Here is a 23,485-nt window from a genome sequence, read left to right as displayed (position 1 = left end):
GACAGGCCAGCTGTGCCCTGGAGATGGACTTGTAGGAACAGTCACCCCAGAGGCCTGGCTCTGTTAGGGGCTATGGACGCAGACCAGACAGCAGTGGGAAGCTGTGCTGCATTTGTAATGAGGACTGAGCACCCAGAGATAATCCACCCCCACACCCAGGCTCCACCCTCCCACTTGCACATTTTGAAAGCACAAGAGAGTTAATATTAACGAGACTCACCTATTTGTCAAGGGCCTTGTTTACTGGCAGTGAACGAGATACCCCAGACTGTGGCATCCTCGGATTAGCCTCATGGTCCGAGAGATTTTCAGGCCTGCCTACCTACCTCTCCCTCCCCTCTTCCCTCCCTATCAAATCCAGCAATTCTTCTGCCCATTCTTGCACTTGTAACCTCTTATATTCTTGTGAACAAATGGACTCATTTTTATGAGGAAAGAATGAGTAATTTTTTGCTTTTAATGGTTGACAAGCACTCTGAAATTTTGTTGCAAACACAGGAAGGTTTTTACTTCACTAAAACCTACCAATTTGAAGAGCTCACTCAACTTTTTTGATAAATGGTTATATCCAATGTGGACGAGCACTGTTCTGGGCTGGAAACTCTAGGGTCCTTGGAGAGTTTGGCTGAGAATTGCATTCAGCGTCTGTGCTCCTGGCACATTCTTGGATCATTGGATTTCACAGGGCAGTGCCTGAGACTTTGAGGTGTTTCATCCCTGTTAATTGTTGTCCTGGACTAATTCCCAGTTACTTTCCAAATTGTATAGATCCAAAGCACAGAAATAAAATTTAAATATTTAACAAATATATTACTGGATCAGTCATGGGAACTGTAAGATAACCCCAGTAAAAAGAAGTGTGTAAAGCTTACCAGGGTTGTGAGTGATATTTAACTAAAATGCTCTTTCTTACAGGGTCCCCCAGGCCCTCCTGGCCCTCCAGGTGAAAAGGTAAAGATGTTTTTCATTTAACTTTCTTTGGCATTTGTATAAGACTACCCCGAAATCACCATAGCTTACTCTTTAAAGTCTATTTAAAGAGTTTTGAAAAATTATAATTTCATTATCTGTCTCCGTTTAACTCTGTCCACCCACCTGTCTCCACCCATCCATCCATCTCATCCATCCATCCACCCATTCCCATCCATCCATCCATCCATCCATCATCCATCCATCCATCCATCCATTTCTTTTTTTTTTTTTAAAGGGCTTCATTTTTTTTTTAAAAAAAGGTTTTATTTATTTATTTATGAAAGACACACAGAGAGAGAGAGGCAGAGACACAGGCAGAGGGAGAAGCAGGCTCCATGCAGGGAGCCCGACACGGGACTGGATCCCAGGTCTCCAGGATCACGCCCTGGGCTGAAGGCAGCGCTAAACTGCTGAGCCACTGGGGCTGCCCTATCCATCCATTTCTGTCCATCTGTTCTCATCCATCCATCCATTCCTTTCCATCTCCATCCATCCATCCACCTTTCCTTCCATTGACCCCTTCCTTATTATTTTGATATCACTAATCTTTCCCTTAGTTTTCTATGGTCAGATTTTAAAAGCCTTAAATTAAAAAAAATTTTTTATAGATTTTTCAATAATACTTTTAGAAACTTTAAAAAATATACTGAATATAATGCAATCACACCTTTGTTGAAAAAATTTTATGGTAATTGTTAGAAGCTCTTGCCTTAACTGTACCCTCTTATTACATTTTATGTGATATTTTATGTGATGTTTATTAGATGATTTTGAGCAAGGTAGACAACTCTAATAACGGAAGCCTAATTTTTCTTTGACAGGGACAAATGGGCTTAAGTTTTCAAGGGCCAAAAGGTGACAAGGTGGGTACACATGGCTCTGGAGTGTTTTCATGTTTGAAATCACAGTTCTAAGTATGATGGAGTTTCAGCCTCTGGACCTCCTCTTGGACCCTTCTCATCATAATTACCTTTCTCTGTATATTCTTTATTAGTGTTTTCCCTAAAACGTACAGCTAGAATTCACTGACATTTTCTACCTGTCATCTGACCAGCAGAGAAGACAATGAGGTCATTAATTCTAGTTCTTTGTACATCAAGTTCAATCAGAATGTTCTCAGGCAATGATAAAGCCAGACCTAGACTTTATTATAAAAGTTAGTTGGCTCTTAGTAGCATAACTACTAAACTCTGCAAAGATGGAAGGCCATTTTACCTAAATTGGGAGGGAGGGAGCCAAAGAAGCAAGGATGTGCAGCCTGGAGCAGAGCAGAAGTGAGGCCAGCGCTGGGTCCCTGAACCTCTGATGATCTCTCCACCAGTTCCCTGGATCAGACCACAGAAACCGGCCTGAGCCCAGTGGGGATTCTGGGGATCGCGGCCGCATCCACCATAGGGCCCATGTTCTCCATTGTTGTCCACGCTGGTGTAGAGACCACCAATGGCAGGTGCCAGGTGCAGCTGAGGCCTGGGCAGGTCTGGACCCACTATTGGCCAAAATGTCCAAATTTGGTCCAATCTTTCCATTAACCTCACTGTAAAGTGACCCTGCAAATCATGCCATTGAATTTTGTGGATCTCACTCATTGATTTGTAGCTGGGATTCTTCTGTACTTCTAGTTGTACCTAGCAGTTAGGATGCCCGAGGAAGAAAGTTCTGGATGGTTCTCTTCCTTTTGGGGTACCTAAGATACCTTCTTTCTCCCCAGGCTCTATTGGCCCCCCTCCTCCGTGCCGCCCAAGTGCGATAGGACAGCATATGCGTCCTGCTGTGGACCATATACTGTGTAAATATAGGCACGGTCCGGACATACACACATACACACATACACACATACACACATACACAGATGTGTCTAATGGGTGTTCAGTTCTGTTACTAGTTGAGGTGTAGGGATTTTCCTGACTCCTCAGAGGTGAAAGTCTCTGGCTTCATGCCCTTACCGTGCCATCTTCCTCCTGAAACTTAGAGTATAATTTTCATTCTTTAAAATAGATGTTTTGTTTCAGAGTTTTCCCACCTCTGCATTTTCTTCTTTGCGTACTTATGTTTATGTCTGATTTGTTCCCATTGTTTGCATCAACAGGGTGACCAAGGGGTCAGTGGGCCACCAGGAGTGCCAGGACAAGCTCAAGTTCAAGAAAAAGGAGACTTTGCCACTAAAGGAGAGAAGGTACAAGATGGGTTTGACCAGTGAAGGCTGGCTTTCTAATTTTGCACAAATTGAAGGGATAGAGAGGAACTGGGTCAAAATTCAGTTTCTCCGGTTACATTCACCAATGGCATGCAAAACAGGTTTATAGACTACCCATCCCACAAAATACAAGCATCTTGAGAGCAGAGGCAGCTGGGTTGGAGGAGCGCTGACCCCCCCCCCCCCCACGGGTTGGGGCTGTGCGGGGGCAGCAGCAGGGAGACAGGTTGAGGGGTGAGTCACAGTGGCCATGGACCCAGCATAATTAACCCACAACCATGTCAGTGTTGGGACGTGACTACTGGACACTAAAGAGAATCGCCTTGTTAATATATTAGGCGAAGGGATTTTTTTCCTTGTATGTGTTCAATGTAGCATAGAAAAATCAATATTGCCATGAGTACTGACAGCTCACTCTCTTGCTCTTTTTAAAAAAATTCTTGTAGGGTCAAAAAGGTGAACCTGGATTTCAGGTAAGCACCACATTCTTGTTTATCATTATTTTGAATGAACGTTCATAAAGAATTGGCTTAAGGTTAAAAGCTTACTTACTTTCCATGTAATATTTACTTCATTCAATATTTAATATTTTACTTAACTATCCTAATGAACCTCTCTTTGTTCTTTCAAGGGGATGCCAGGGATTGGAGAGAAAGGTGAACCTGGCAAACCAGGGCCCCGAGTAAGTGCCTTCAAAGTCTTTTTGCTCCTTTTACTGTAAAATTGTGTTCCCCCCATTCCTTGGGCCCCAGATTTACAGAGACAGGAGTGGAAGAGGCTTGTAGGGCTCTTCTGGTTTCTCCCTGTCCTCTCTTGGAGGGCTCTCCTGAGCCCTGTGAGCAGGAATGCTGGGGCCGCCTGCATTTCAGAGTCAGCCTGCCCACCTGCCAGCTCCTCATTGAAGGTCCCCATCTTCTTGCTCAGAGCACTTGATACCCTTTCCCGCTGCTTTCTGAGTGGCCAAGAGCTGAGATGCTCTGGTGCCTCCCACCCCTGCAACCTGGTGACCAGAGCCCCTCCTGAGGGTTCCAGCCTCCACCCTGCAGGGATGTGCAGAAACTTCTATTAAAACGAATCCTCTGCCTGCCAGCTACCAGACCCTGGCCATTCGGAAAACTTTTGCATTGTTCACTATGTGGGCAGATAGAATGCTGGCCTTGGGAGATTTGGGGCTCACCAGGTTCCGTTGTTTAAAAGTCAAAAAGTCCTTTTCTGCTATCCCTTTCCGTGGTTGCTCTGTGTAGATGCGTATGCATTCCTCTGGTATCGTGGGCTCATGCGGAGAGGTTCCCAGCCTGGGTGTTGGGGCGTGCTTGTTTTTTCTTTTGTGAAATACTGATGTCTCCATATTTGTTGTACAGGGAAAACCTGGAAAAGATGGTGAAAAGGGAGAAAAAGGGAGTCCAGTAAGTATTTCTCTGTAATTTTTAAGAAGAGACAGTTGCCTTGGCCAGCTTACAATGGGTGCTTTCCGTGTCCCACTGCAGGGCTTTCCAGGCGACTCGGGGTATCCGGGACTCCCAGGCCGTGAAGGTTTCAAGGTAAGGCGAGACGCTGTGGAAGCTTTCCCCTTCAGTCTGTTAGTTTCCTAAGGCGCTGTGGACTCACATAATAGAAATTATTGACGTCCATATGAACAATGCACAATTTAATTTCATGGTTTTAGTTATGCGTGTGATGTTTTAAAAAGGGGAACAGAAAATGTTCCGCTCTTTCAAGTTTTTATGTCTTTTTTGTAGTAGATGAATGGTACCTGGTTAAGAATCAATCAAAAATGTAGATAGAGTGGAGAAAAGCAAGCTTGTCTAATTTTTCCATTACCCGCTCAGAAATGGTCAGAATGTGCAACCCTCCTGTCTATGCACGGGCACATGCCCCTCTAACACAGGGCGGATTGTGGTGCATCCTGCCTCCTCACTTAATGACATGGCGTGGATGCATTTGAGTGCCCGCACACAGTCACTGGGGCCACCCTGCATCCATGCCTTGTGCTGCGTGATGTGTGGGTCACACCCACACGCTTGTGAGCACAAGTATTTGTTTACTTGTCCGATCATGTCCACGTCCTGGATTGTTACAAGTGTCCTTTTGGAGTCAATGTTTAAACTCTTTTGTATTGAGATTTTCACTGTATGCCACCAAATTGCCCCTGGAAAAGAACATTCTTCTGTCAGGGGGTCCCTTTTTTGACAACTGCTTGTTATCAAACTTTACAAAATGTCTGTCAATGTGATAGGCAGCAAAAAACTCATTAATGCTTTACTTTTCTCTTGTAATCATGAGACTAGGTAATGTAAATCTTTGCTGACATAAGCAATAGCTTTGGAATAGCATCCCCAGCAGTGACTCAGGGAGTGGACCTCAGAGCTTGTTCATGAAAGCCAGGGACCAAAGGAAGGATCCTTTACTGATACTGTAACTGTTTTGGGAAAGTCAAATCTCAGTAGATTTTAAAAGATAAAAATGTTTAGAATTTATTAGCTAAGATATTTAAGTCCCATTGATATTTCTTAAGTCTCATATTCAAATAAGAAAAATCAAAAAAAAAAAAAAGAAAGAAAAAGAAAAAGAAAAATCCAAACAGCTAATTCTGGTTTACTGCTAAGTTTATTACCCTGGCTTAAAGGTGGAGAACTATATTCATGGAATCTGTGCAGATTTTAGGACTTTTATAGAGATTACTGTGATGACTTATATAAGACCATTACATATAACAGGATTAATTTCATTTTTTTATAAGATTTTATTTATTTATTCATGAGAGACACACACACACACAGAGGCAGAGACATAGGCAGAGGGAGAAGCAGGCTCCCTGAGGGACCCTGATGTGGGACTCAATCCCAGGACCCCGGGATCACGACCTGAGCCAAAGACAGACACTCAACTACTGAGCCATCCAGGCATTACTAAAGAGATTAATTTCTTTGTTTTTTTTTTCCTAATATGAATGAAATTAAACCTCAGAGTGATTAGAACTTACCCACCCGATGTTTTCAGGTAATGCTGGATTTTAAGGGGAACGATGAAACCATAAATACCCCTTTATTATGACTTCCAGTGCAGGTTTAGAGAATCTTATACCTAAAAACCTCTAGTAAAATGATTCCTTTAAGGGAATATATTTAGGAATCAAAGGTTGTCACTTCATTTATTTTCATTTTATTGAAAAGCCACCAGATACTAATTCAGCCTAGGACTGATTCTGTTCATGTTGCCCGAGGGAGCACGCAACCAAACACAGTACTGTGAGCTCCTCTGTCATGTGAATAATCAGACTCCCCGTTATGAATTGCAGAAATCTTTATTTCCATGCCTGTGCAAAACAGAGTGACATGCATTCATGTTTGTTCTAATGGGTACGCAGCACTTTAAGCTCTTCACTGTGAGGGGTGTTTCGGAGAGGAAAGAAAATACCGTGAGCACAGTCTTTTTTTTTGCAGGAAAGGAAGTTGAACCCTGCTTTCTGCAAGACAGTCTGTATGGTCAAAAAACGCAAGTGTGTTTTCTTTTGTAGGGAGACAAAGGTGAAGCAGGTCCTCCAGGCCCACCCGGCATTGTGAGTAAGAGTCATGTTTGGTGGTCCCCGAGGAGCTGGGGCTGCGTGCCCCCACGGCATTCCTAGAATGATGTCTGTGTGGAAGGGGGGCACACGCTATTTAAGATAATAAGCTTATATTCTGTATTGTGCGGAGTCTGGTACTTACTTCTTATTATATCTTGATAGTTTCTGCATTTCCTCGACCATGGACAATGACAAGACTTGCCCGTAGATAACGATAGGAGCAGAACATTTTGAAACTTTTTTTTTTTAAATGGTCCATTAAGGAAGATGTTAGAAGAAACCAATCCTCCATAATTGGGCTCTCCCTAGCAAAACATTTTTATGTCCACCAAGAGCATTTTCCTTCTTAACCATGTGCATATTTTTACATGCGGGCCATCGGTGTATGCAGTGATTTTTTTTTTTTTTAACAAATAAACCTTCGTGTTTGCACGTTACCTTGGAATGACCATCTCCGGTCACCTGTCAGAGAGGGCTGCTGGAGCCTGCTGGCCCATTCTGTCCTCAATCTTCTTTGGAATGATGGAAATGTTGTGTCATTTGCTGCGGAGCAGGGGCTGCTGCCGGTGGCACGGAGCCCGGTGGTCTTTCTCGCCTGCACCCAATGTGCGTGCGTGGCCGTGAATGGTGTCTCCTTGGGCTGCACTCCCAGGACCCCGATGGCTGTGGGTGAGGCCAGAACCTCCTTCCCGGCGGTCGCAGGGCCCCCTTTCCATAGCTGTGATCCGCAGCCACAGCTGAGCCACCTGTTTGTATAGTCACCTCATCAGATCTTAATAACACCTGTTTTAATTGCTGCAGACTATTTTAAGGACACTGTGCAATGTTTGACTTTGTCATTTTCCTTGAATTTCTCTGATTTAGAGTCATGGTGACCTAGTTCACAACTTTGTAATGTGTTCCTCCTGGCCTGTGTCCCTACATCCTTGAGGAAGTTCACACTATGGACCATTTAAAAAAATTTTAAAAAATTAAAAAAAATTAAAAAACAAAACTCAGCACAACAGAAAACCTCTTCCAGTAAAAAATTTGCATGTTCCTGTTCCTTCTCGCCAGGGGAAATAGGAGGGTGCCGCGAGAGTATTCTTTCGAGTAGACTGTTCAGTTTACGGTTTATATGGACAGTTAGAAATTCCAAACCCAAACCTCACAATTCATATGGTTCTAATGTTGTGTCACTGGTGGAGCTCCTACCTGGCCGCTCCTTACAGGAGGGAGCAGGGTGGGGGTGTGTGTGTTTGTCCCCACTTTCTGTGTGCTCACAACCCCCCCCCCCCCCCCGCTATTCTTTACTCTCACCTTTCTTGAAAGAATTTGGAGGGGTTAGTGTCTTCGTCTGCACTGCACGCCCCTGCCTGCACTGCACGCCCCTGCCCCGGCCCCCACGGTGATCTTCTCTCCTGTCATTCAGGCCATCGGCCCTGGACCCTTGGGAGAGAAAGGAGAGCGTGGGTACCCAGGTGCCCCAGGGTTGAGAGGAGAGCCAGGCCCCAAAGGTATGTCCATCACTTCCCCCTCCCCTCCCTCCCCCTCCCTCTCCACTCCTCTGTCTTCCTTCCCTCTGTATCCTCCCTCTTCCTCTTTCTCCCTTTTCCCTCCCTCTCCTACTCTTCCTCCCTCCTTCCTTCTGTCCTGCTCTTATCCTTTACCTTTCTTCCATACTCCACCTGCATGCTCATGCTTTGGTAGCCCTGGTGGGCCTTGAAAGATTGTGTGGTGACTGAGGCTCTCAGACTCCTGGCACTGGGGGCTCCCAGAGTCCATCTCCATCCAGCTCTGTGGGGCCAGGGAGCTGTGTTTCCACCAGTGTCCCACGCCCCCCTGACCCTGGGCCTCCTGGGCACCAACACACACGTTTCATTTGTCTGACTCTCTCCTTCTCTTTTAAGGTTTCCCAGGATTGCAAGGCCAGCCAGGCCCTCCAGGTGAGCATCCTTGGCTGATTGGCTTAGAATAGCCGTACAACATCTGTGTGGTTTATACCCTGAACATGTTTGTCGTGTACGTTGGCGATTCACAAGAAGTGACCACCCATTCTGATGCACGTTTTTCTAGTTAAGACAATGAGGTGCATTCACAGCTGTTGTTTGCTCTGAAAGTCATAGGAGATCATGAGGTTATGGATGTTCCTGGGGGTTCTCAAGTCGCACCTTCACTCCCTGGCTTTGACCTGCCCCCTGGCATCCCCCCAGCCCCTGGCCCCCCGCTCAAGGACGCAGGCATCCCCCAGCCCCCTGGCCCCCTGTGTCTGCAGGCCCTGCATGTCCGCAGCCCCCTTGGTGTCAGTGCCCATGTCTCCAGGGTGTCTTTGTTTCTCCCTTGGAACCACACTCAGCTGAAACCTCCCTCCCTGTCTAATTACCTCTGACCCAGCCTCTCAGTGGATTCCCACATGGCTCGCTTGTACTTAGTGTGTGATTGTATCACACCTGCTGCTTGGTTAGTAGTGGGATTCCTGTGTGTGTGCAAATGCTTGCGTGTGTAAATGTGTCCTAACGTCTATGCACGTGTTTGCATGTGCTCTCCCAGTCCTTGGAGCGGATCATAAAGGCCATGAGGGAAACCCACATGTGCCCCAGAATCCGCACCACAGCTGAGCACCTGCAATCTGTATTCTTTTGGTTTTATATGTTTTTTATTTATTTTTGTGTTTTATTCTTTTTAATTATTTCACCTTCTCTTTCTGACAGCTCTTCAGCTGTAATCTCTCCCAGAGCTCATTCCTTTTGCTGCCACAGACTGTCCCCCAGCTTTGTCCTGCATTGAGGACTACTCCAGCCACGGGCACCTCACTGCCTGTCTTCCTGCTAAAGCTTATGGATCTGCCTTTCAAATCGCCCTTCTCTGTTTCTATCCACTTCCTTCTCTGTGGCTGTGAACACACTGACCTGTCTGCTTTCCTAGTGGACACGTTCCTCTGAGTCTCTCCTGGGCATGTGCCACATTTTCTTTTTATCTGTCCAACTGCCTCTTGCAGTGTTGACAACCTCCTGTGAAGCTGCTCTGACCTTATCTGCTCCCCCCCCGGTCAAAGCCTGGCCACTCCCGGGCCATGGGGTCCCCTCCTGGGGCCGAGCTGGGTGCTTCCCCGCTTCTGCTCCCTGTGGGGTCTTCAGCCGGAGCCCCCGGTCTGCCCTCAGTCCTGCATGCACTGACAAGTGTGCGTGAGATTTAGTGGGATAGAGTTTCTTCAGCCACAGCTGCAGTTCCTGCTCTGGCATTGGTCATCTTCCTGGGCACTCCTGCATCCTCTAAGCTCTGCTCTCTGTCCCAGGCTTCAGACACAGTCTGGCTCCTGGTGGCCGGGGTGAAGAGCAGAGGTGGCGCCCCCAGAGCAGCCCAGGCTGGTGCTCCCCAGCGTTAGTGGGGGCCCCTCTCTGTGCCCACCACAGGGGTCCTGTCGTCTTGTCCCCGAACTTGAACTCAGTTCTTCATGTTTAGACCTGACATCATGCTCCTCCCAGAATGTCTTATTGTCTTTTACTTTATGGCTGTCCGTTTGGATTATCAACCAAGCTCCCACCCCCTAGGGCTCGTGCCCACTTGCCTGTGTTCGGTGACATTTTAATGCCCTGACCACTAAGTGGAGGTAAAATTGATCCCTAGTGTTCTCATTCGTGTGGTGGGAATGCTGTTTGCATCAAGAGAAATTCACAGATTTTTTGCATGTCCGAGTTGTGAGTCTTTTTTCTTTAAAGTTAACTTGTAGGAGGTGTTTGACCGCCATCCTTTATGGGGTGAGAAGCCTGTTTTTCCTTCTGTAGAGCAGTCTTTCTTCCAGGGACAGTCACTGGTCATTTCACTTGGAACAGTTAAGAAGGTTCGTTTGCGCTGCAGATGTGGAACTTGTGCTGTGGTTACGTCCATGAGGTTCAATTTTGGTTTCAGGCTTCCCAGTTCCAGGACAGGCTGGTGCTCCTGGCTTCCCTGGTGAGAGAGGAGAGAAAGGTGACCAGGGGTTTCCAGGTGTATCATTGCCAGGACCAAGTGGACGGGATGGACTCCCAGGCCCCCCTGGGCCTCCCGGGCCCCCTGGACAGCCAGGCCACACAAGTAAGTTCTCTCTGGGACCATTGCATGTGGTGTCCCGTGTAGGGCAGGTGTCGGGGCAGAGCTCACAGGGGGTGGGGAGGGCATTCCAGAGTTCGTGTGCCACAGAAGACCAGGTGTCTGAGGACTTGTGAGTTATCCCACTGAGGTATCTTTGCAAAATGAGTCATGCTGCAGAAAGGAATAATAAAAATAAAAACAATAGAAGTGGTTAAAGGAATGAGAACTATGATAAGCAGCTCTGAGTCTCCTGGCATCAAAGTGAAGGAGCAAGGCAGTCAAGTTTTATGTTCTTACTGAAAACACAACATGCTCTTATTCATCTGGAGACACAAACTAGTGCCAGGACACAGACACACAGACACACCTACACACACACATGAACGAAGGGGCTGCAGGGGATGGTCTATGTGGTGACAGACGGATGACTGAATTCAGAGATGAGGGTACTGTGCGATGGAGATGGGCCTGGCCTGCCCACCACCACGGCCAAGCACAGCATATTAAACTCTTGCTCCAGTTCCCAGGGTCCTGTGGTCCCAGAGTAAGGTCAGTGCAAAATGTGAGTGAATCTCAGATGAGTTAATTCCAGTGGGAATAGGCTTAGGTTTTCAAGGCAGATCCTGCCGTGTCATAAGCAGGGTGTGCCCTTTGAACACCTGAGACCCTCGTCTTCTGTGGGGCTGACAGAAGGGGGTTCATCTGTGGTGAGTACTGGGCATTCTATTTGCTAGAATTAAAACACATCATTAAGAAAGGGAGTTGTCATGGATGAGGCTCCACAGAGGCCAGGTGCAGACTGGAGGGAGCAGTGCATTCCAGGGTTGAAGCTTCACCGGCACAGGATCAGCATGAATTTTCTTTTCTTTTTACTTTTTTAAAGATTTTTTTTTTGATTTATCCATTTGAGAGACAGAGAGAACACGAGGGAGGGGAAGGGCAGAGGGAGGGAGAAGCAGGCTCCCCCTGAGCAGGGAGCCCCATGCAGGACTTTATGCCAGGACCCTGAGATCATGACCTAAGCTGAAGGCAGATGCTCATCCACTGAGCCACCCAGCCGCCCCCAGCATGAATTTCCTTTGTCGAGTTTCTGATAGTGGTGGATCATCCATGATTTCCCAGCGATGTCCTCCCCTTTTCTCATGGTTCTGTGAAATGTGGGGAGTGAAGCTCAAGTAGTGAAGCGATTGCCATTGCAGGCCTCCTGACCACCTGCACTTGACCTCCAGGGGCTCTTGGGAAAACATGAGCCACACACCCACAAACACAGCACGAATAGTCTCTCCCTCGGCCTTCAGTTTGTAAACACTTGAAACTCACTTTCTCCTCTGGGCTTAGAGCAAAGTCATCAAACAGGAAGGTTTGCGCCTTACATCTGGCATTCTTTTCGAGAGAGAAAAGCCACCATTCTTGCCTCTCTGGTACCTGGTGACCCAGAGAGAGCTGAGCAGGGGGCTGGAAAGATAGATTGCAGCCGCTGCATCAGGTCAGAGGGAGGGCACAAGGGCAGAGTGTGGGGGCCGGCGGCATTCAGGGCTGGGCATGGCCTCTTGGCTGGCCCTCTGTCTGTCCTGTTGGGACATAGTTCATGCACAGCATCTGGGCCACCGTCAGGAGAGGAACGTCTGGGCAGGAGCTGTAGGTTAAATTGTTCACTGCATCATTTCTCTTCAGAGATACTGGAAAAGGAAATAGGAGCTCCCTCACTGTGTGTGTCTGAGCTATGAAACCCTACTTTTTCTACCAGAACCCACAACAGATGGTGTTTGCATTACCGCAGTTCATTTTTGTGCTGCTTTACCTCCGTGGTGCTCAGAGTTGAGTCGGAACCATGAGAGGTGTGTCCCCACAGACAGTCTGCATCTCCAAAATAACAATGACTTTGCTCTAAGTTTGCTTAGGAGAAGAAAAAGGAATAAAGTTCTTTGAGTTCATGTGTGTATGGCTTACATTTTTCGGCTTAGTTATTTAATTGGTAAAATAAGGATGGTGGCGTGTACTTGGCAAGATGGAAATGAAGGAAGATCCAAAACAGGGCTCATGAGCTGACATGTGCTTTAGGGTTGTCATGCAGGTGTTTCAGCAGGGCCAACTCCCGGTGGCACATGGCCGGATGGGTGCTGTGTGGGTCCTCTCTCCAAGTTAACATTCTAGGACTGTTTTAAAGCAAGCTAGAGCTGGGTTTCTAGCACTTAGCAAATCCCCTGAAAGCAGTTTGTTTTACAGTAGAGATTGAATAAGAGAGCGTGCAAGTCTGCTTTGGTTTGGTGAGAATGATCCTGTCACTTTTAAAAATCCATTTCAGACGGCATTGTGGAATGCCAGCCTGGACCACCAGGGGATCAGGGTCCCCCCGGAAATCCAGGGCAGCCAGGGCTGACGGGCGAAGTCGGAGAAAAAGGTGAGAGATGCTGACTGTGCCAGGGTGGTTGGGGGGTGGTGTGTATTCTGCCTGTGGGTGGGCAGGAGTGTGGTCTTTCTTCTTGGAACCTTGTCCAAGTCCATTCCTAGGATGTGTCTCCTTACAGCTGCTGGGATGTCCTATTGTTGGGCTTCCAAGGTGGGGGGAAAGGGAGAGAGAAAGAGAGGAGGAGAGGAAGAGGAGAGAGAGAGGGGGAATGAGAGAAGGATAGAGAGCTAGCCGCCACCTGGGAGGCAACAGGGAGCTGTGGCCTTGTCATGTTAATGCTCTTGACTGTCTACATGGCCAGCAGATTAATCCCTCAGACTGATATCTTAGTGTGACCTTTGGGTTCAGAGTTTGAGAGTACCACATTCAAAGGGTAAACATCTTTCTTTCGAGCCAAATCACAGATGTGTGCTGGAACACTCACCATCTCTCCAAGTTCTGTTCCAATAATCAGTGTGAACAGATCAGCTGCCCTGGGGCCGCCCTCTTGCCCCTTCGGCTTCAGCATTATCATGACTGTTTTCCCGTGTTTGCTCTGACACCAGCCCAGGACATATCCTCCTCTCATTGTCGTGCAACAGCGGGTTCTCACCACGTCAGGGGTCCTATCTGAACATGTCATACACCTTGGACAGCCCCTTATTGGTGTGTCTCTTAACAGCTACAGAGTAGAGTGACCAGGAGACTGCCCCCAAAACCAACCTCACTGGGCACCATTGCTGGCTTTGGATTGCAAAGGATTCTTCCTTTTCCAAAGTCTATAGCACAAACCTACATGAAAACAGCTGCAGTTAACACCTTAGAACTCTAAATTTCAGAGGCCCGGGTGGAAGTGGTCTCAGAAGTTGTCAGGGAGTGCCACTGAGCATTCAGTGTTGGTAAAAACCAACCCATACTTGTTGTTGTTGTTTTAATTTTATTTATTTATTCATGAGAGACACAGAGAGAGGCAGAGACACAGGCAGAAGGAGAAGCAGACTCCTCGTGGGAAGCCCGATGTGGGACTCGATCCCAGGACCAGAATCATGCTCTAGGCTGAAGGCAGATGCTCAACTGCTGAGCCACCCAGGCATCCCACATACTTGGTTTTTAATGAATCCTTCCAGTTATCAGCTGCTCGGTGCTCCCTGAGATGGGCCGTCTCACTTAATGACACTGGACCTTTGAGACGTCCATCCTGCCCTAGAACCACCAGCCTCCCCAGTCCTTGGTCAGTGGGGCATCTCCCCACAAGCAAATCCGTGGGGCCCAGTACTCAGCTGGCTGCCAGCTGACCCGCACTGTCTCCATCCCACGGGAGTGGGGGGTGGGTAGTGTGCAGGACCAGGGCCTGGGGCTGAGGTGTGCCCGCCAGGCCAGGGTTGCTCCTTGTGCGGGGCGCTCTGACTTAGGCCTGGTGTGTACCTAGAAGGCAGGCATTTTAAGGCTTAGGACACAGGTTTATCTGAGACACTACATGGCCTTATAGCTTAGCTTGAAAATCGAGATGTGAGATGTGACAATTTCCCTAGTCGGAATTTCCTCCCCTGAGTTCTATGCTACAGCCTCTCTTCCTCTCCATCCTCAGGATCAGGGCAGGGGTGTGTTCCTGCTCTCCTGACTTCTCACTCCCATGGGTCACCCCTCAGCCTGTAACCCAGGTGTGAGGGCCAGGGCTTCTGTGTGTAGTTTGCTGAAAAATGCTCAATCTAGGAGAAAAGCTGTGGGATGTTTTAGAGACAAAGATAAAACTAGAGTGATCAGAGCTTTCCAGGTGGTTGGGCAAGCTGCATTTCCAGGCCACTTTTTGGTGAGGCGGTTCCCATCCTTTTGCAGGGCGGAGGTTCCGAGGGTACCTGCAGGACCTGTGGGTGTGTGGTGTTTGGGGGGGGCGGGGGGGGCAAAGGGTGTGCCCCGGGACAAGTGCACACGGCCAGCCAGCAGGGGTGCCAGGGCGCATGTCAACACGGTTAATGGCAGCTTGTTCTCACTGTGTTCTGCCACTGCAGATGCTAATGGTCATGTGCACATATGTGTACCCCTGTGTTCCCTTCGTAGGTCAGAAAGGAGACAGCTGCCTCATCTGTGACATGGCAGGACTTCGGGGGCCCCCTGGGCCACAGGGCCCCCCGGGAGAGATAGGTAAGACCCCAGAGCTGAACGGGACCCTCACAGTGAAACGAATTTTGCGCCACGAGGGACCTCAGTTTCTACATTCAAAACTAAAGCCTAATAATGAGGATTTTAAGTCATACTTCCAGGATTTTGTCCACTTTGTGGAAAATCATCAAGCAGACTTAAAAATTAGCACCATGAAGATTTCTTAGTAAAAGGACAATAGTGTACAGTTCCCTCAAACAAAGTGAAGGGGATGTGTGTGGTTGAAGTGGTCCCTGGGTATGTGTACCCATGGTGGGGGGGCTCATCAGCAGTTGCTTGAGTGGTGCTTGTCTGAGCCTGGGGCCCCTGCTTCCCCTCTGAGGCCCACTTACTCTGTGGAGGTTCCTCAGACATCGTCCACTTGTGTGAAGATCTCTGTGCCCTTGAATCTTGAAAATTACAGTTTGGGGCATTTGAGGACGTGTCTCATCTGTGATGTGCTGCATCTCCTTGTCTTCCAAAAGGTTTCCCGGGGCAGCCAGGGGCCAAGGGTGACAGAGGCTTGCCCGGCAGAGATGGTCTGGAAGGATTGCCTGTGAGTAAACCTGTCTGAGTTTGCGTGCTTACTAGAAGTTGCCTACACACCGACTAAGAACGGCGCATATTGTTGCTTTGGCAAATTCAGCTCCTGCTGTATGGTTTGGGCACAGGTTCAGTATGGCTTTGTGGAGCAGTCTAGAATTACTCCCTGTGTCCCTCACCCAAGGATGAGCAGGACTGTTGAGTCCAGAAGGCACATCTCAGTTGCCTCTCTCCTCACCTGCCCTGTACCTGTGTCCAGGTGCAGCTATGTGTCACCTTCCCACTGGGGCTCTGGGGGCTCTTGAAACAAACGGTGCCACCTGTAAGCAGCTCCGCTTCATTGCGCATCACGCCCGTAACTTACAACCATGTTAGTAAGTTCAGCGCCAGCATTTTCGGTGGGGAGACGGAGGAACACAGGCCTGTTTCCTTGGAGGAATTCAACATTTTTTTATTCTTCTCTCACAGAGGCGTATTTTGAAAATTCCTATCACCAATATCTATTGTGAAGATGCTTTTCCAAATCTGTAAATTAACTAATCTCTCTCACATCGACGTGAAACCTTTAAGTTAAATGAAAATCAGCTCCTTAACTTTCCTAGTTTGTTTAAAAAAGAAACCATTGAATAGAAGAGAATTGCCATAATCCCAGCCACTGAAGGGCATTTTACTGCCCATAATCAGCTCTGTCTCTAAAGTGCATGAACCTTAGGGTCTGGTTCTTGTATTTTCTTTGTTCTTCTAAGCTCTAAGCCTCAATGAGTTTCTGCACTTTTTTTTTTTTAAGATTTTATTTATTCATGAGAGACACTTTCTTTCATTACTGCTTTCCCTTTTGCCTTTCTTTCTTCTTCTGTCACAGATTGAAAGTCAAATCTTTCACATTATTCCTTTTAGTTGTAGCTCTTTAACATTTGCAACTTTTAAAACTATTACTGGCAGCATCTATAAAAGCGGGTCAGGGCAGAAGTGAGTTGAAATGGCAGCAGAGCAGCTGGGATTGAGCAATCACCTCCTCCTTTTGAAGTTAGATCTTGGGATTCTGCTTCCAGAACCTTTCTGGTGCCTGGGGAGCTAAGTTACAAGTTGCAATTGTTTAAAATAGTTCTAAATAAATGAGAAGTTCACATAACTGGGAAGCGCTGACTCTGGTGGGGATCAAAGACAGAAGAGCTTTGAAGAAGCAGAAGAGGATGCTTTTAACCTCTGGACATGGTCTTTATCTACTTGGCCTTCCTGGAGACTTCCTGCCTCGACTCTGCCTGAAACCCCATCCAGATACCAGCCCCCCAGCCCCACATCTTATAAAAATGGGATAAGAGGGAAAAGTCCTGATGAAAAAGAAAATAAAGCAAAGGTGCTACATAACTTCTAAAACCCTGCCTTTCCCATCAGGAGCTCCTTTCTCGGCAGATGGCCAAGGTTTCTAAAAACTGTTTTTTGGGTAAATACTTTAATTGAGGAGGTAGTGTAATTTTTGTCATATTTGAAGCTGTAACTAGCTCACAGATTGGGACCCTCTCATTTCAAATGAGGCTGGGGCTACAAGAGGTGCCTACGAACCAGTGGAGCATCCTGGAAAGTAGATGATGAGAAGAGATAAATGCTCTGATTTCCTATTTGATTTAGATAGCATTTCTGTGACATGTCCTTTTGAAGGCCGAGGGTTGGATTTTGGGAAAGACAGGCAGAAGAGGCTGGCTCCTGACAGGGACCTGAGCGGGTTTTGGGGCTGTCGGGACAAGTTGAAAGGAACTGTGACACCCCACAGTGGCAGCACTTTATAGAAGCAGATCACGTCGTCATTGGATCTCCTCCCAATTTATGGAGCCACGGTGAAGTGTTCAAGGCAGCGTTTGATTCCTCATCATTTATGTCAAGAGATGTAGATCCAAAGACCTTTGAATTGCATAAGATGAAGATGTTCTGTGGCAGAGAAGCCACAGGAGATGTCCTAGGGTCAAAATGTCACCTTCCCCCCCCCCCCCCCCAAAAATCTAGATTTCTTCCTTGAGTAATAGCCATCAAGGTCACCATTATTAAGATAAAAAAATATATTTCTGGGAGGCCTGGGTGACTCAGTTGCTAAGCATCTGCCTTCTGCTCAGGTCATGATCCCAGGGTCCTGGGATCGAGTCCTGCATCAGATCAGGCTCCCTGCTCAGTGGGGAGTCTGCTTCTGCCCCCAGCCCCATCTCTCATGAATAAATAAAATCTTTTAAAAAAGTATATTTCCTCGCTGTATGCTCACAGTCCTGGAAAACTGTATTTCTAGGCTGTGAATAATCACCATAAAGTAACACTGATCCTTCCAGGTTGAGAAAAATATACATTGACTGTAATTTCTTATATTGGTGTGTATTTTTTGTGGTGAAATTGCCAGTTCAACTCCTACTTCAACCAGCACCTCCCTAACTGCAGACACAAAGGACGCAGACTTAGAAGGCCTTAGGCCGACCCTCAACCCCCTGAAAGACCGGTGGACAGAGAGGGGCATGCAAACAGATATTGTTAAGAAAACAGAACAGTTTCCTGTGATGTGGACCATACACTGTCCTGTAGAAACCCAAGACACCCATCAGGAAGACTTCGCAGAGGGGTCTATGTTTAGCTGGGATTTTACCTCCAGATTAAAAGCTACAAAATATGACAATACTTTTTAAAAAAAAGATTTTATTTATTTGAGGGAGACAGAGAGAGTGCAGAAGCAGAGAGAGAGAGAAGCAGACTCCCTGCTGAACAGGGAGCCGAGTTGGGGCTCAATCTCAGGACCCTGAGATCATGACCTGAGATAAAGGCAAAGACACATAACCCACTGAGCCACCCAGGCGCCCACCACAACTAAATTTTAATTAAATGATGAATTTTCCATGACCCTCACCAAGGTTCTTTGAGTGTCTGCTCCCTCACCTGCCAGGTGGTGCTTTCAATATTTTGCTGGCACAGCTGAGTTCAGAGTCAGGAGTGGTGGGCCAGGGGCTGTGACACACAGTGGGCTCATGATAAATCCTGCCCACTCTAAAATCCAAAGATTGTGTGAGTTTTGGTCTGTCCCTTGTCGCCAGCTCCTTCCTCTCTGTGTTGCACACCCACACAGAAGTGCATGTGCACATGTGACTCGAATGCATCCAAGAGCCATTGCAGAGGGAGTGTGTGAGAAAGAATTCAAATTAAGTGAATTGTCCAAGAGTCTGAATCCTGCCAAGTCAGCAGGGAGGCCGAAGGGAACAAGTACTTGAGACAATTACTTGAAACCTTATGAACCCCAATTCTCAGAGTGGCTGGAAGAGAGACCATCTGTGGGTGTGGGCGTTCCTTGAAGATTTAACTTTCCAGGAACTGAAAAATGTGTTAGGGTGTGTCTCCTGGGAAAGTCCGTTCTATTCTGCTGACTCCTCAAAACAGCGGGGATGGAGCTGGCTGGTGCTCACTCCCCAGGCTTTCCTCTCTTACCATCCTGCCCTTGGATGCTTCACCCATCTGCATCCGAAAGTCCTTTCTCTAGTTCCTGGGCTCAACAAGTCACACACTCTGCAGCTTCCAACTCTTTCTCGAATGTTCTTTTGAACGTCAACGGTTGTAAGGGACGTGCAAGTTACCCAGGCTGGGTGCCTGGTGCCCTAGCCTAGTCTCTGTTTGCAATACCTAGTAAAGACCCTTTTTTAGGTATTTTTAAGAGAAACAGAAGTGAGAGGTCAGATCATGGCTTTGTCACAGAACTATTGGCCTGCTTATAGAAAATATGTAAGATTAAACATATTGCCATTTTTCAAGGAGGTGGCTTCTTAATATCATTGTTGGCTATGTAACAAGCATGTTGGCTCATTTTTTGGACTGACGTCTTCCTCTTTGTGCTTGTAGGGTCCGCAGGGTGTACCGGGGCTGATGGGCCAGCCAGGAGCCAAGGGAGAGCCTGGCGAGATTTACTTCGACGCCCGACTCAAAGGAGACAAGGGAGACCCGGGCTTTCCAGGACAGCCTGGGATGCCAGGCAGAGCAGGGTCTCCTGGGAGAGATGGCCATCCGGGGCTGCCAGGCCCCAAAGGCTCCCCGGTATGTTTATTTCCAGACTGGAAACATGCACTTTATGAGCGGATCTGCAAAGAATGAAGAAATGGATTATTTGAATTGTTATCTATATATTTTCACTTGGATGGTGATTATGACACATGAGCTGGTTCAGTGGTTCTCGGAGACACTTAAGTCTGCAGACGTTGGCGTTGATGCTGTTGATGGGAACAGTGTGGGGGCAGTGCACGGGTGTCTCTGACGCATTTTGGGCCATCAGAAAGGCGTCTGTATGTTGGGTGTTTGGATGTCAGATAGTGACGTTTCAAGTTAGTGGCATGCAAGTTATACTTGAAAAGACAGTTCCAGATCCAAATGCTGCAGTCTTTGAAGTGTGTCCATGTGTGGGGAGGGAGGGTGCCTGCCCAGCTTAGACAGGAATGCTGGTGTTATTTATTAACTGCCAGTTGACCTTTGTAGGAGAGTAGAAGTCAATAAATACCATAAGCCAGTTAAACTCTGATACTTATTTACTACAGATGGTGGAAGAATGTGAGATGAACATGCATTGGTATGTCTGCTGATAACGTGTCTTTTTCTCTCTGCTTGTCAGGGTTCAGTAGGATTGAAAGGAGAGCGTGGACCTCCTGGGGGAGTTGGATTCCCCGGTAGTCGCGGTGACATCGGCCCTCCTGGGCCTCCAGGGTTTGGCCCCATTGGCCCCGTTGGTGACAAAGGACAAGCAGGTTTTCCGGGGATCCCTGGGTCCCCAGGCCAGCCAGGTGAGGCCTGAGGACCTCAGGTACACAGAGCTCTGGGGATGGGAGTCTGGTGTCACTTCTTCAAGGAGGTGGGCAGATCCCACCCAACTATAGCCATACTGTACCTTGTTCACTCACGTAGAAAATGAGCCAAGTAATGTGTAGACCCTGGCTGTAAAGCATTTGAATTTATAGATGCCTTTTCTTATGATAAGTGTACAGTACTTCCAGGTCAAGTTGGGCTTTTCCGAGGAAAGGATACCAACACGAGCCTGTTTTTTTTTTTTTTCTCTTTACCTATGCTCTGTATCTCCCTGGCGAACTGTCCATTTGGGCTTCTGTATGTTCCAAGCCAGGTAGTCTCATATCTCTCCTGATGGGTGGGTGCCTGTTGACTGATTCTGAGTGGTTTCAGCCTCACCATTGCTGCTGGATGCTGTGCTGGTTTCAGCCACTTGCACACTGTGTCTCACGTGGGTGTGTGTGCCAAGCGCTACACTGACTGGAGAGGCATCGGTGGCCAGAGAGGTGTGGGCCTGCCCTCCTGGTGCTCACTGTCTGGGGCTTGGAGGAGCATGTGGAGCAAGGCCGACACACTCAGCCCACCCTCATGCCCTGTATGTTGTGGGGACAGAGGTGGTAAAGGGGTGACCCCAGGCTAGGCACATGGCAGGCTCCTGGGAGCTGTCCTGTCGCCTAGAGCATCCCAGGCTGACAGAGGCTGGGAAGGGCGTGGGCACAGGGAGGGAGGGAAGAGTCCAGTATTAAGAAATATCCTAGTTGTAAAAATGAATTAAGGGCTTCAAGGGCTTCGGGTGATTCAAGGTAAGGAAAGCTTGAACAGCGTAGTAACTAAGTAGTAACTAAGTAGCTGCATGACCAAAGCACCCACGAGGACTCTGGAGGAGGAATTAGATGACAGGTGCTCCCCTGTATTTGGGGGGACACGTTCTAGGGCCCCTCTGGAGACCTGAACCTGGGATAGTACTGAACCCGCACACGCTACGTTTCTGCTGCACGTACAGACCTGTGACGAAGTTTAGTATTAAGTTAGGCCCAGGAAGAGATGACCAGCAGTAACCAGGACTGAGAGAGAGCACTGAAGACCACGCAGCATAATGAACATAGTGTGCATGTCTCTCTGTCTCTCAACATCCCTTCCTGTCCTGCGTTCACCCCTTTTCTTGTGATGAGGGGACGTGACAGCGTGCCCTAGTGGCGAGGTAATGCGAGGTGAATGACACGGGCACATATGCAGCGTCAGGTTACCGTACAGATTCTGAGCCGCGTCATCTGATTCCACACTGTGGTTGATGGCGGGGAACCAGACACACAAAGTAAAACTGTTGATAAGGGGAGACGACTGTATAGCCTTCATGCTCACCTATGTGCCACTTCTGTCACAAGCCATATACCTAGCCAGTCTGTCTGAGTTTTATCAGGTCCTATCCCGCTGGCAACTCTTTCTCATTATGTCATAGTGTAAAATTCAACATGTCCTCCAGCGCAGGGCATGTTGGCCTGTCTGTTGGATATGCAAGCCTAGCACCCTAACGTATTTCTCATTGTCATTCTCATTGTTTGTGTGGTTAATGAATACCAAACACCCAGTTATGTCTCCCTTGGTAATTGTTCTGGGTTTAGCAAGGATCTCAGAAATGTTTCTTCTGTGACCCTCTTGGGGGCTGAGAAATCCTGGGTTTGACCTTGGAACACCCTCGTCTTGGAAAAGGGACCTCAGATCTCTTTCCCCAGAGTGAGAGCCTGACTCCAAAATCAGCCTCTCAGGTGCTCTTTGAATCTGAAAACTTGCAGAGCTATAAAAAAGCATCAGACCCTTCTTGGCCAGAAACTACCATTGGAAAAACCAACTGGGGCACAGATGCATCCTAGTAGGAAGGGGAGGAGGAAGGTTCCTGATGGAGGTGCTAACACACTGTTGGTCAGCTGTCTGCATTCTGCAGCCTGCTTGGCCATCCAGACCTAGGAATCTATGGGATGAGAAACCTTGTCTTCTTTGATCTGCCAGTCCTGTTTACTCTGGTGACATTAAAGGCTTGTTCCCAGACTGGAACTGATAGCAAGTATCTGTTGGGGTCAGTCGGTTGACATTTCTCTGAGTCTATAGCTAAAGAATGTGTTGGCTTTTCCTGGGAGGCCCCACGTGTCTTGCATCCATATAGGGTGTGTGAAGAGTCCATGCACAGGTCTTGGAGGTGACCCCTGTGGTCCTCTCCTATCAGCTAAATCCTGACCCCCAGTGGATCTCCCAGGCACAAGCGCCCAGGGCTGGGCTGGACCTCCTGCCCCTGCTGCTCCACATGGCACACAGCCGCCCAGCTGCGTGCTTGCAGATCATGCTGAGTCACCCACTTAGCACATCCTGAAGATAATTTGCCACCAGATGAACATGATTTAGGTCTGCCTCTAAGCAACTTAGAATTGGCCTTTTCTGATAAATTGAAAGAGAACAGTAAAAGTGTTTTGACTTTTTTGAGACAGGCTAATTAAGAAATTACTTGGGGTCATCTCACCTCTTGTTATTACTATAGATTTTCTGTTTTTTTGTGACTCTTATGTTGGGCTCTTAGGGAATACATGTATCAAACATCTAGGTCCTTGTGGATATAAATTTTGGGGAAAAGAGGAAGAGCTCTCTGTGAAGGATTCTAGAAAGGTAGAAGCAGGAAGTGGAGGCATGCAGGTGGGGCTGCTTTGCAGGTACATAGTGTGTTAGGGACACAATGCAGGCTCTGTTGCATGGAGTCCCTACTCAGGACAGGATGCAGGCCCTCTTGCTGTGTCCTTGCTCAGGACGGTCGGTATGCAGGCTCTCTCACATGGAGTCCTCACTGAGGACAGGA

The 23,485-nt window shown here is 47.7% G+C and overlaps 1 protein-coding gene across 4 annotated transcripts in view; it reads left to right on the top strand.

Moving 5' to 3' along the window:
• The window catches only part of COL4A1 (collagen type IV alpha 1 chain), a 138,453-nt gene that overhangs the window by 87,534 nt on the left and 27,434 nt on the right, over nucleotides 1-23,485 (top strand). For all 4 annotated transcript variants that reach the window (XR_012002057.1, XM_072761013.1, XM_026008864.2 and 1 more), the window contains exons 11-26: nucleotides 916-951; nucleotides 1,794-1,835; nucleotides 3,059-3,145; nucleotides 3,613-3,639; nucleotides 3,798-3,848; nucleotides 4,528-4,572; nucleotides 4,654-4,707; nucleotides 6,684-6,725; nucleotides 8,143-8,227; nucleotides 8,621-8,656; nucleotides 10,620-10,784; nucleotides 13,087-13,182; nucleotides 15,229-15,312; nucleotides 15,795-15,865; nucleotides 19,714-19,905; nucleotides 20,474-20,642. Coding sequence is in view for 3 of the 4 variants with exons in the window: in XM_072761013.1 (XP_072617114.1) it covers nucleotides 916-951; nucleotides 1,794-1,835; nucleotides 3,059-3,145; nucleotides 3,613-3,639; nucleotides 3,798-3,848; nucleotides 4,528-4,572; nucleotides 4,654-4,707; nucleotides 6,684-6,725; nucleotides 8,143-8,227; nucleotides 8,621-8,656; nucleotides 10,620-10,784; nucleotides 13,087-13,182; nucleotides 15,229-15,312; nucleotides 15,795-15,865; nucleotides 19,714-19,905; nucleotides 20,474-20,642 (1,282 nt within the window). In the remaining variant the exon portion in view is untranslated. The remainder of the gene's footprint in view (nucleotides 1-915; nucleotides 952-1,793; nucleotides 1,836-3,058; nucleotides 3,146-3,612; nucleotides 3,640-3,797; nucleotides 3,849-4,527; nucleotides 4,573-4,653; nucleotides 4,708-6,683; nucleotides 6,726-8,142; nucleotides 8,228-8,620; nucleotides 8,657-10,619; nucleotides 10,785-13,086; nucleotides 13,183-15,228; nucleotides 15,313-15,794; nucleotides 15,866-19,713; nucleotides 19,906-20,473; nucleotides 20,643-23,485) is intronic.

Source organism: Vulpes vulpes, chromosome 6, assembly GCF_048418805.1.
Source record: "Vulpes vulpes isolate BD-2025 chromosome 6, VulVul3, whole genome shotgun sequence".
Taxonomy (NCBI): Eukaryota; Metazoa; Chordata; class Mammalia; order Carnivora; family Canidae; genus Vulpes; species Vulpes vulpes.
The sequence above is the reverse complement of the archived record's forward strand: the minus strand, read 5'-3'. Positions and strand labels throughout refer to the sequence as shown.